Source organism: Microcebus murinus, chromosome 2 (assembly GCF_040939455.1).
Source record: "Microcebus murinus isolate Inina chromosome 2, M.murinus_Inina_mat1.0, whole genome shotgun sequence".
Lineage (NCBI taxonomy): Eukaryota > Metazoa > Chordata > Mammalia > Primates > Cheirogaleidae > Microcebus > Microcebus murinus.
Genome location: NC_134105.1, coordinates 22,044,626 through 22,055,605, shown reverse-complemented (window position 1 = coordinate 22,055,605; position 10,980 = coordinate 22,044,626). Strand labels below are relative to the sequence as shown.

Below are 10,980 nucleotides of genomic sequence, written 5' to 3'. Positions count from 1 at the left end.
AGAGTCCCTTGCACAGCACCTGGCACGTCAGCCTCCTCCACAGGTACTGTCTGGATGAAGGAGCCCTGGAGCTGTCTTTGAATTAGGAGTGGGACGGGGTGGGGGTGGCATGGAAGGGCATCTGGAGTGGGGACCAGCATGTGCAAATGCCTGGTGGCCTGCGTGTGTGCTGGGCGCCTGAAGGGCAGTGCACACTGCAGAGTTGCCTGAGCACAGGCTGAAGAGGCTGGGGAGGGACTGGCAGGGCAGGTCCTGGTGGTCTTGAAATCCAGGCCGAGGCTTGGGCTTATTTTGCTGATACTGGGAGCCAGGGGAGGTGGGGCGGGAAGTGGGCTCAGGAGGCATGCTCAGCTTGGCCCAGGGGAAGGAGAGGGCCCCCCTGCCTGGGTGGCTTGGAGAGGCTGATCTGCAGAGACAGAGGCTGCAGCTTCTGTGGGCTGGGCCCCCCTTGCCCGCTAGGCCCTGGCGCCAGGGCAGCTGGTTGGTGGGCAGGGCTCCCCCTGCAGGCAGCGCTGACTCAGCGTCTGAAAGGTGATTCCCACGGTCCCACGTTTCTGGGGCCAAAGGCCATGCCATCCATGCTCCTCCTCCAAGTGGGTCAGTGCCCAGGGCGCTGACAATTAGGGGTGACTAGAGGCTAGGATTTCTAGTCTGCCCACCCCTGCCAGCCATCAGCGGCTCAGGCAGTCCTTTCTGCTGTCTGACCACCTGCCACCTTGCTTTGGCCCAGCTTTCTATTCCCAGAGGTTCCAAGGCACAGCAGTTATCAATACTTTGGTTTTATTTTAAAACAGTGAAAATAAAAATAAATATCTTTGAAGAATAAGAATACAGGAGTGTGGGGATGGAGACCTGGGGGTTTCCTGGCTTCAGTGATCTCAGGTGCGGGTGCCAGGGTCCTGGGATCTGCAGGCTCTGCTCCTCCCAGGCCAGGCCCTGGCCCGTCCCCGCCGGGAGGTCTGGGGGCTCCACCAGCCTCGCCTGCCCGCGGCTCCCAGGCTGGGCGCTGTGTCAGCGGAACCCACGCTGGGATTAGAGCCCTGGCGCCCGCCTGTGCCCTGGGCTCCGCCAGGCGGGGCTGGGGGCACAGCCACACAGGGGGCTCTTCCGCCAGCCGCCCTCGGCCTCAGTGATGGCCCATGTCCTCCATGCCCACACGGCCCCAGACGCCCAGCACAAAGCTCTCGATGTCGCACTCGTTGGCGCCGCGCACGATGCGGAAGTGGCCCCTCTCACCCCAGGCTGGGCCCCACGAGTTGGCGGCCGTCTGCGCACAAGGGGGGGGGTGAGCAGGGGAATGCGAGTGGGGCAAGAGGAAGAGGGGGTGGGGGAAGGGGACAGCAGCCTCACCCAGTATTTGAGCGTCCTTCCATCGGGCAGCGTCTCCTCGCCCCACCTGTGGGCAGAGCGGGCGAGAGGGAGGCGCTGAGTCCACCTGCTCTCAGGGGCTCCACCTGGGGCCTTCCCCATCCCAGGCCCTTGGGAAAGCTGGGTGCATCTTTAGGACTTGAGCAGGTCTCTGTCCCTCTCTGTACCTCCCTCGCTCTCCACACCTGCGAGTCAGTGTTCCCAAGCCAGCATGGGGGGCAGGCACCAAGAGGACACGGGGAGGGGGTGGCAGGAGAGGAGGGAACTTGGGCCTGGGTCCTCCAGGGACCCACAGCCTAGGCACCAGCTCTGTGGGACCCCACATCCGCCGGCCCCACCTCACTCGGGAAGCCAGGGAGGAGTGTGTGCCAAGGACCAGAAGGAAGAGACTCAGAGAATGTGGGTACCTCAGAGGCCCCGAACTCCTCCTGCATAGCACATTTCATTGATTTCATTGGAATCAGTGACTGACATCTCCTGTTATGTCAGATGGGGAAATGGAGGCCTGGGGGGGTGACTGCATCCCCGTGTGTCAGGAAGGAACCGTTCCTTGAAAACCTTCAAAGGCTCCCAACCCTCGGTGTGACCCCAGATGGTTCCCCCTCTTTCTGAGTCTCAGCTCCCTCCTTTTGGAAATGGGGAGAGCAATCCTGGCTTTCCAGAGAGACTGTCAGGATTCAAGGCAGGCCCTGCTGTCCCTGTGCCCACAAGCCCCTCACCCTGTGATCTTGACCGAGTGCGTCCCATGCCGGCGGTATTGCTCCGGCCTCCCTCGGCTCACTGGAGTGTGGCTGTAGATGCCGCCCTGGTACAGGAAGAAGTCCTCGTGCACCTCCATGAGGGCTGTGGGCAGATATCAAAGGAGGGCCCGCTCGGCCCGTTAGCGCTCATGCCTGAGTCTGTAGAGGTGCACCCAGACTCTAAGTGCCCCCAGGCGCTGCCTGCAGGGGGGACATGGTTCCCCTACTCCCACCCCACTGGACTTGCTGCTCAATGCTGCCCAGACTACTCGTGGCACTGTGCCCAGTCTCGAACAGGCACCAGCTTGCCTAGAATCAGGCTGCAAGCAGAGGGGCACTGACCTTGGACGGGGCCATTCTCCATCAGCTCCTTCATGATCTCCTTCTCCTGCAGGGCGGAGGGTGGAGGGAGAGCATTTCTTGGGGTGAGGCTCCAGCCTCTTGCTAACCTCCCAACCCTCCTGCCTCTGCCCCCTCGCCAAAGGGCCGACTTACGCTGGAGCCGAGTCGGTAGGCGGGAGTGACCTGGTAGATGTCATTGGAATGGACATGGCCATTGGGGCAGCGGGCAGTGGCCTGGCGCTTGCCCCGACCCATGGCCCGGCTGTGCATCATACATGGGGGCGCAGGGCCAGCCTGGTCTCGCTCACGGCCCGAGAACGGGTAGCAGTGATCAGACACCACCCTGGAGAGGCAGCACGAGGGGGCAGAGTGACTCCGTGCAGCACGGCCGGAGCCTGCTCACGGGCTATCCTGCCCTCCTCCCTGCCCACACCCCTGCCGCATACCCTCGACGACGCAGGAACCACCAGGCACCATCGAGACGCCCACCGCGGCAGCCCTGCTGGTGGTGAGTGTCACAAGACAGCAGGTTCTGGGGCGACAGGACAGGTGTCATGTGTCCCAGCGAATGGATTGATACCCGATCGGATGCCACAGCTGATGGGGGAGGCAGAGGGGCCATCAGGGGCCTCAGGCCTTGGCCCTCCTTCCACCATGCCAGCCCCCGGCCTTGGACATACCTGCCGTGGAGAAGGCCCAGGAGCCTGCACAGTTGCCCTGGTCAAGAGGCTCGTGGATCAGGTTGGGCCACTTCCGAGAGGCCTCGAAGGCCGTGGGAAGCACCTCCCCGGGGCCCAGCACTGTCTGCAAGACAAAGGTGGTCCTGTCTGCCTTCTGCCTGCCCTGGTCTGCCCCTCAGGGACCCACTGGCATTGGAGGGCCACCGAGAGTCCAGGGCCTTGTGCAGTTTGGTCTTGAGCCCTCCTGCTGCTGTGGGATTCTAGTCACCTCCAACTTCCACTGGAGTGGAAGACCCAGGCACCATGTAGGGCCTCCCGAGTATCAGGCGGGGTGACGGGTCCTGCTTTACAGATGAGGCAGCCAGGCCAGGACCAGGGAAGTGGCCAGGCCAGGGTCACTCCTCTTTCCATTCTCAACCCCAGCCCCTTCCCTCTGCACCTTCTGGTCGGCCACACCCTTCTTTCCATGGGGCCTTGAGCTTCAGGCCCCAAAGGGAGGGGCGGGAATAAGCAGCGGGTCTCGTGACCAGGCCAGCTGCCAAGGCAAGCAGCAGGAGGCAGAAAATAGCCAGAGGCCCAGGGGAGTAAGGACAGGGCAGGGTCTGGTCACCCCAGCCCCAGGCTGAAGTCTCCCTGCAGGGAGGGCCCGTCCTACCAGCCCCTGCCTCCCCCTGCCTGCCACTGAGGGACACGGCCAGCAGTGCGAGCCCCAGCCCAGCTTGCTGAAGCTCCCCCTCCCCACACTTTGTTTGGGTCTGGTTCCCATTTGTCCCCCAGAGGGTCCCACTGGGGAAGGGAGAAGCCCTCTCCTCCCTCGGGCTTTCATTCCCGAGAATTGCTGCCCTCTGGCCAGAGTTGGAGGAGTGTCTGTCCTTCCCTTCCCAAAATACCAAGGTGACCTCCTGGCCCCTTGGGCCCTAACCCAGCTGTACTAGGACCAACAGCATTTTTCCCAGGCTGGGGAGGCTAGGAGGGGCTGATGGTACGACCTCAAAACTCAGAATCTGAGCATCAGTTCTTCTGAGCATCAGTGCAGCATGTCTTGTTATAGGTGGAAAACAAAAGGCCCAGAGAAGGGAAGAAACTTGCCCAGGGACACACAGCCTATTGGTAGAGGATAGGTCCAGGCCCTGGGAGGAGCTGGGCATAGGGTCCCTGAGGTCTTAAGTCATGGGGAGATGGCAGGACGGTAGGCAAGGATGGACTTACATAGATCTCATTCATGTTCATGACAGAGGAAGACGGGCGGATGGTGCCCAGGCGGTAGCGAATGCCCTCATCCAGGGTCATCCCCCAGAAGGCGCTGTGGTTCCCGGCCCGCCACCTGAAGGAGAGGGGATGAAAGGAAGTCACAAACCTGCCCAGTCTGCGGTCCCGGGGGCGTGTTTTGGGGGTGGGAGAAACGCATGGTGGCTGGGTGCACACAGAGATAACACCTGAGCACAGACCTGCCTGGCTGGACATGCAGCTTGGGCAGGGTGAATGTGTGCGTGTGTGTGTGCGCTCGCATGCGTGTGCGCGTGTGCTGGAAGCATTTCTAGGGCTTCTCACCCGTAGTTGCCCTGGTTGATGGCGTTGATCATGTCCTGGTCCACCAGGCATGGCTCCTGGTCACACTCCCACTGCCCTTTCTCGTGGCAGGTGCTGGTGAGAGAGGAGGGAAAGGAAGGGTGGGTGGGGGCCCGGGGCCCTCTGAAGGGATGTGGCCCCAGAGGTCCACGTGGGCCTGGGATTCTGACCAGCGACTATGGGAGAACCCCATGGTGATCCCGTCCAGCCTGGTGGCTTTAAGCCTTTGCACTCAGATGTCGAGTGTGGACAATGTCGAGTGGATAATGAGAAAAAAGCAAGCGAGTGCAAAAAGTTAAATGTCAACTTCAAGTTCACAATTCCCAAGTTTATATCTACCGACCACATCTCTGCCTGAACCCCGGAGTCCAGCATCTCGCTGCTACCACCGGGGTGTCTGAATGCAGGTCAACCTTAACACACCTCAAACCAAATTCCTGATCTCCCATGACTGCCCCACCAGAGTTCTCAGAAAATGGCAACTCCATCCTTCATGGAGCTCAGGCCAAAAACCTGGGATTCACCCTTGACTTTCTCTCACATGCTGATCCAATTCATTGGCAAATCCGGTGGGATTTGCCTTAAAAACACATCCAGGGGCCAAACCTCTCATTCTCTCCTACAGCCCCCACAGTACGGTCTGATCGCCTCCCCTCTCGCCTGGGTCTCTGCTGTGGCCTCCTCACTGTTCTCCTAGAATCTGCCCCGAGCCAGTCCCTCCCTCCCCCCAGTATATTTTTAACGCAGCTGCCACGGTGACCCTGCTAAACCTAAGTCATATCATGCCATTCCTCTGCCCAAAACTCTCCACTGGCTTCACATCACAGAGTAAGAGCCAAAGTTCTTACAGTGACAAGGCCCTGCCTGGCTGTCCTCCCGTCCTCTCTCTGACCCCTTCCTCCTCCTAATCCCGTTTTCTAAGGTCCAGCTGGGCCAGCCCCTGATGCTCCGCCAGCATCCTCCTGCCCCAGGGCCTTTGAGCTGCTCTTCCTCCCATATCCCCTCGGCTCACCCCCATCTCTTACAAGTCTGTATTCAAATGTCACCTTCTCAGGGAGGCCTCCTCTGGCCACCCCATCTTAAAATGCAAAATCCTTTATACATCCTATCCCACTTCCCTGTTTTATTGTTCCCCTTAGCATGTGATCACTATCTGACATGCTATATATTTAGTTGTTTATGTTGCTTATACCTGTTTCCTCATAGACTCTAAGTTCCTTGAGGGCAGGTATTGTCTGCTATCCTCAGTGCCTGGGAAAGCCAAACCTAGCCCAGAGTAGGCACCCGATAAACAGTTGTGGGATGAAAGCATGACTGGGGCAGTACAGTGACATGACTAAGCATGGGTTCTGGAATGCAAATTCTGGGTTCCAGTCCTCGTCCACTAGTCATGTGATCCTGGAGAAATTATTTAAGCTCTCTCCCTCAATCTCCTTGTCTATAAAATGGGATAATAACAGGGCTGGGCATGGTGGCTCACACCTGTAATCCCAGCACTCTGGGAGGCCAAGGCAGGAGGATCACTTGAGGTCCAGAGTTCTAGACCAGCCTGAGCAAGAGCGAGACCCTGTCTCTACAAAAAATGGAAAAGTTAGCCAGGTGTGGTGGCGCACACCAGCTACTTGAGAGGCTGAGGCAGGAGGATCTCTTGAGCTCAGGAGTTGGAGGTTGCAGTGAGGTATGATGACGACACTGCACTCAAGCCCTGGGCAACAGATTGAGACTCAGTCTCAAAAAAAAAAAAAAAATCTGGTGAGTTTGATCACTTTAAAAAAAAAAAAAAAAAAAAAAAAAAAAAAAGAGGATAATAATAATCCACTTTCCAGGGATTCAACAACAGCTTTGTAAAGCATTTAGCACAGGGCCTGGCCCATCTCATGAGCGCTCAGAATTGATATCTACTGTTATCGTTCTCATTACAGGAAGCCCAGAGCCCCTTCCCTTGAGCTTCAGACTGATATCCAAGTGCCCCCCGACATTGCTGGGTGTGTAAGAGGCACCTCAAACTCACAATAGCCTAATCCCCTGCCTGCTCCTCCCCTGACATCCTCAACTCAGAAAATGGCACGCAGTTCAAATCAGAGTACCACATGGTCTGCAGTGCCCCCCCATGACCCCCATCAGTAGGGCCCGGGATGGCACATCAGGAATCCACATGCCCTCACCCACCCCTCCACTGCTGCCTTGGGGCCACCCCTTGTCACCTCGCACCCAGACCACGGCAGTGGCTTCCTAATCGAGTCTCCCACAATGACCAAAAATCCACTGCCTACCGACTCCACAGCCAGAGAGATCTTTGGACAATGCAAATCAGATGGCGTGCTCCCTCCGTGGCTCCCATGGCACTTAGAACAAAATAGGAAATCCTCAGCACGGCTTATGAGTCCCCGCTCCCCAGCTGCGGCTGCAGTGAGCTGGGCCCGCCTCCCTCTGCCTAGGCCTGGGCCTCTGGGCCTCTCTTCCGGACATCACCCCGTACCAGCATAAATGTCCCTTCCTCAGAGTGGCCTCCCCCACCCCACTCTGTTGTCCTCTCTTTCCCCTGTAACACCTAAAACAGCACGTAATGATCTGTTTCTTTATTGTTTTCCTATGTCCTTTGACATTAGCCTAGACGCTCCAGGGGCACCAGGACGGGTTGCCGCATTCTGGCTGCTCCTCCCGGCCCAGCAAGTGGGTCTTTCATAAATAGGCGTCCGCCTAAGGGTTGAATTCTGGGAATTCTATGATGCTTTTACAAGCTCATAACTGCTATTACAAGATGCTAAACTGCCTCCTTCCAAGCCCAAGGCTCCCGCCTCCAATGTTGCCTTTTAAGGAGCCCCAAGGGGAACCAGGACCCAGTATGGCTGGGCTCTGCCGCCCCAGGAGTGGAGCAGGTGGGGGAGGGGAGGCCCTGCAGTCCTTCCTTTCCCCTCCGCACACTGGGCTCTCTCCACGTGTCCCCGAGGGCTCCCACACCCTGGGAGGCACACAGACATGCCCCCACCCCCACTCAGGCAACAAGAGGGGACAGAGCCACCCAGAGCTGTCCTGAGATGGGACAGTGGGCTGGTCAGCCCTCTCCTGCCTCCTCCTTTGCCCCAGGGCTGCCCACACAGGTCTAGACAGGGCTGGTGGCAGCAGGTCCCAGCATTCCAGAGGGGGCCTGGAGTGGGAAAGAGTGTTAACCCCTCGGCAGCCAGAGGCGCTAGTGGCATCTGGCAGGCACGCTCCATCCTTCTGAACACACACAGCCTGCATGTGCCCACGCTGCACGCACATCCCCTCACCCCTCTCACCCAGACGCACGCTGACAGCTGACACGCAGTGTCCTCCCCTCACTGTGACCCAGGCACCCCTCACCCCAGTGAGGCAATGGAAACAGCTTATGTGCAATGCATTCCTAAAAGTTTCCTTCTCCCTGGGGCCTCTCAGTCCCAGGCAAAGAGGGAACAGGGGTGGGGGGGTGTAGGGCCGCCTCCTCCAAGTGTCTCCTTCGCAGGGTCCCCATTATTCCCATTCAGCCATTGCAGCCTTCCTCCCCTTCCCATCCCAGATTCAGTGGGGGCACCCATGACCCCTTCCTCCTCCTGGCGGGAATAGTGAGTGGGGAGGGGAGGGAACGGGAGCCAGGGCCACATTCCAGGGAAGGCCCTGCGAGGGGCTGGCTGGCCGCCAGCTCAGCCATCCCTGACCCTCGCTGGCCCAGGGCAGTGGATGCTGCAGTCAGAGGTTTCCTTCCTGGCGCCCCCTTCTCTCCCTGACTCTCCCGTGACAGCAGGAACACTTGGGAGGGGCAGCCCAGCCCAAGCCAAGAGGGGCGGGGACGACTCCCAGTTCCAGGGTGGCACCTGGGCCAGGCGTCCATGGCTGACCACTCCTGGGAATGTTGTTATGTAAATTCACACGGTCAGTGTTAAAATTCCCACGTTATTCCCATGAGGAAACTGAGGCTCAGAGAAGGGAAAGGATTTCTCTCCAGCAAATGAGTAGAAGGGACAGGGTTGGAACCAAGTCTGTTAGCCACAAGGCCCACAAGGCAAGCCCCCTCCAGGCCCCAAACACTCACCAACGGTTACAGTTGTTCCAGTAGGTTCCCAGGACTGGATAGAGTCGACCTCCGTGCATACATCCTGGTGGGAGGGAAGAGAAGAGAAGTGGAACCAGGGCCACAGATGGCCAGGACAGAGGTTGGGATGGCTGGGTCCTCAGAGTCAGGTGCCCTGAACCCTCCCCAGGTCATCTCAGTCTCTCTCTCTCTTTCTCTCTCTCACACACACACACATACACACACACACAGCCCCTCCCAACTGTTCCTGCCCTCACTGAAACTAGAGCCAAATTATAACTTAAGACATCTCTTATAGGGTCACACACCAATTGCTACTTGGGAAGTTCTTCAATGACTCTAATTTGGATTCCTCTTGCTTCACTTGGATACCAGCCACAACATTCCTGGGATCCTTTGCCATTTAAATGAGTTAGGGCTTGGAGGGGGGGGGGAGTGGGAGGAATATGGGAAAACCAAGGCACAGATAAAGTAAGCAACTCCCCTAAGATAACACAGCATTCTGGGATGACAACTCAGGTGTGCGGTCTCCTGGCCCAAGGCCCCAGAGAACTGTAGGAAGGAATTCAAATGACTCTCCTATTGGACAGGGGTAAGTGCGTGGAAAAGGATGGTGGTGAGGGCTGAAAGCAGGAACGGACTTATCCACGGTCTGAGCAGCGTCTCAGGGGCACAGAATCCTGAGCAAAGGCAGGGAACGGCTGAGATGCCCCTGACCAAGCCCCGTGTGCCTTATCAGCCGCGGGTGAGTCAGCAGGTGGGGCCACCGGACTGGGAGAAAGGGCGGAGGCTGCCTTCCCTGCGCCAACTTAGAGTCCCAACCAAAGGACTTCTCTCCTTGGGTCTCAGTCTCGTTGGAGAGATTCAAGTTAGACCACAGCAGGGACTTCGCAGAGGAGCAGGGAGTGAGGCAGGTTCTCTTTCCCAGACTCTGCCAAGCCACCCTGAAATGTCAATGCGTCAGCCTTGCTTCCTAGCCTTGCTGAGCCTGGGGTTGACAAAGCGGCCCGCCCTCCTGGCCATCTTGGTGCCCACCTTGGATGGGGGGAAAGGGGGGTGGCACGCCAAGGCAGAAGTCCCAGAAGTCAGGGCAGCAGTCGGAGACGGTGCGGTTGCAGAAGAGGTCACAGTAACAGGTGGCGCCCAGGTAGGGCAGGGCGCAGTCGTCAGCGCGGCCACGGCAGCACAGGTCCTGCTCCTGGCAGTACCGGCCACCCGCGTCCCGGATGCCCCGCAGGTGCAGCCCCGGCGCTAGCTCCCGGCGCCCGCGACCCTGCCGGGTACCCGGGGCCACCTGGCCAGCCAGCAGCAGCAACAGCAGCAGCCCCGGTGGACATCTCCACATGGTGCCTGCTGGGCCCAGGAGGGCAGAGGTTGGGGGTCAGCGGGCGTGGCCAGCAGGGACTCCCGCGGCCCGGGAGACAGGTCTCCCAGCTTCCTGGAGCTGTGAGTCTAAGAGGGTACAGCAGGGTGGGAGACCTCGATTCCTGAGTCCGTCCCAGGCAGGACGCGGCAGAGGAGCCGCAGTCTGTGTGCCCTGGCTCATAGGGGGAAGGCGACCGAGCAGAAATGGAGCTCCTCCCTGACCTGCCTAGGGACCTTCACGGACAACGAAGTGGGGGCTGTGGCATTCTTGGTGTCCCCCCACCCCCGCCACCCAGCCAGCACCCATCCTTCAGACCCAAGGTCTTCTGTCCTGTCCTGGGTCCCTCTGCCCTCCCCAGCCTCCATTCCCGACCTGGGTCCCTGACGGCGCGCTGGTGTCTCCCAGTTGCTCCTGTCCTCTCTTCTGTTCCTCCGTGGCCCCCTGACCCCTCCGCTGCCCCTCTCTGCCATCTGTCTAGATCCCTCTGCCTGCCTGTCCTCCTCTCTGCTCCTTCTCCGTCTACACCTCTGGCCTCTGAGCAGGGGAGCGTCCCTACCTGGTGAGGGTGTGGCCGGGCCCGGGCTGCCCCACGCGCCTCCCGCCTGCCCCTGCCGGCTGCGCGGCCGGCCGGACACTCAAAGTCAAGCGAGGAGCGCGGGGCGGGACGCTTTTTGTACGGCCCCGCCCGCCGCGCCGCCCTCGCGGCTGGGCCCCGGGCGGGAGGGCGGGGCCAGCTGGTCGCACCTGGAGAGGCCGCCCTTAACTCAGGACACGACTGCGGGGTGCGGGCGGGAGCACGTGATGTCCTGGCCGGGTCACCCGTGGTGGAAGCCGGTCCCTTAGAGGGAACCCAAACAGAAAGGA

General features: G+C 59.6%; 1 protein-coding gene across 3 annotated transcripts; it reads right to left on the bottom strand.

Annotated features, from left to right (window-relative positions):
* Positions 1–763: 763 nt before the first annotated feature.
* Positions 764–10,763, bottom strand: TINAGL1 (tubulointerstitial nephritis antigen like 1). 3 transcript variants are annotated; one of them, XM_012765466.2, is made up of 12 exons: positions 10,673–10,763; positions 9,786–10,103; positions 8,751–8,814; positions 4,682–4,774; positions 4,340–4,454; positions 3,131–3,254; positions 2,897–3,047; positions 2,604–2,793; positions 2,451–2,496; positions 2,088–2,211; positions 1,351–1,396; positions 764–1,267 (listed from the first exon to the last, which is right to left on the bottom strand). In XM_012765466.2, exons 2-12 carry the CDS (start codon positions 10,093–10,095, stop codon positions 1,127–1,129), a joined length of 1,404 nt encoding a protein of 467 aa, XP_012620920.1. In that variant the 5' UTR covers positions 10,096–10,103; positions 10,673–10,763; the 3' UTR covers positions 764–1,126. The 3 variants fall into 3 exon arrangements, with proteins under 3 accessions (XP_012620920.1, XP_012620921.1, XP_012620923.1); XM_012765467.2 differs by having other exon boundaries at positions 9,786–10,100; positions 10,673–10,759; XM_012765469.2 differs by lacking the exon at positions 9,786–10,103 and having other exon boundaries at positions 10,673–10,696.
* Between the last annotated feature and the right edge of the window lie 217 nt (positions 10,764–10,980).

Coding starts and splice junctions, on each gene's coding strand:
- TINAGL1 (XM_012765466.2), bottom strand. CDS start 10,095: ATGTGGAGATGTCCACCGGGGCTGCTGCTGTTGCTGCTGCTGGCTGGC. Junction 4,775..8,750: donor TGGAACAACTGTAACCGTTG/GTGAGTGTTTGG, acceptor CTCTCTCACCAG/CACCTGCCACGAGAAAGGGC. Junction 1,397..2,087: donor CACTCGGTCAAGATCACAGG/GTGAGGGGCTTG, acceptor CTCTGCCCACAG/GTGGGGCGAGGAGACGCTGC.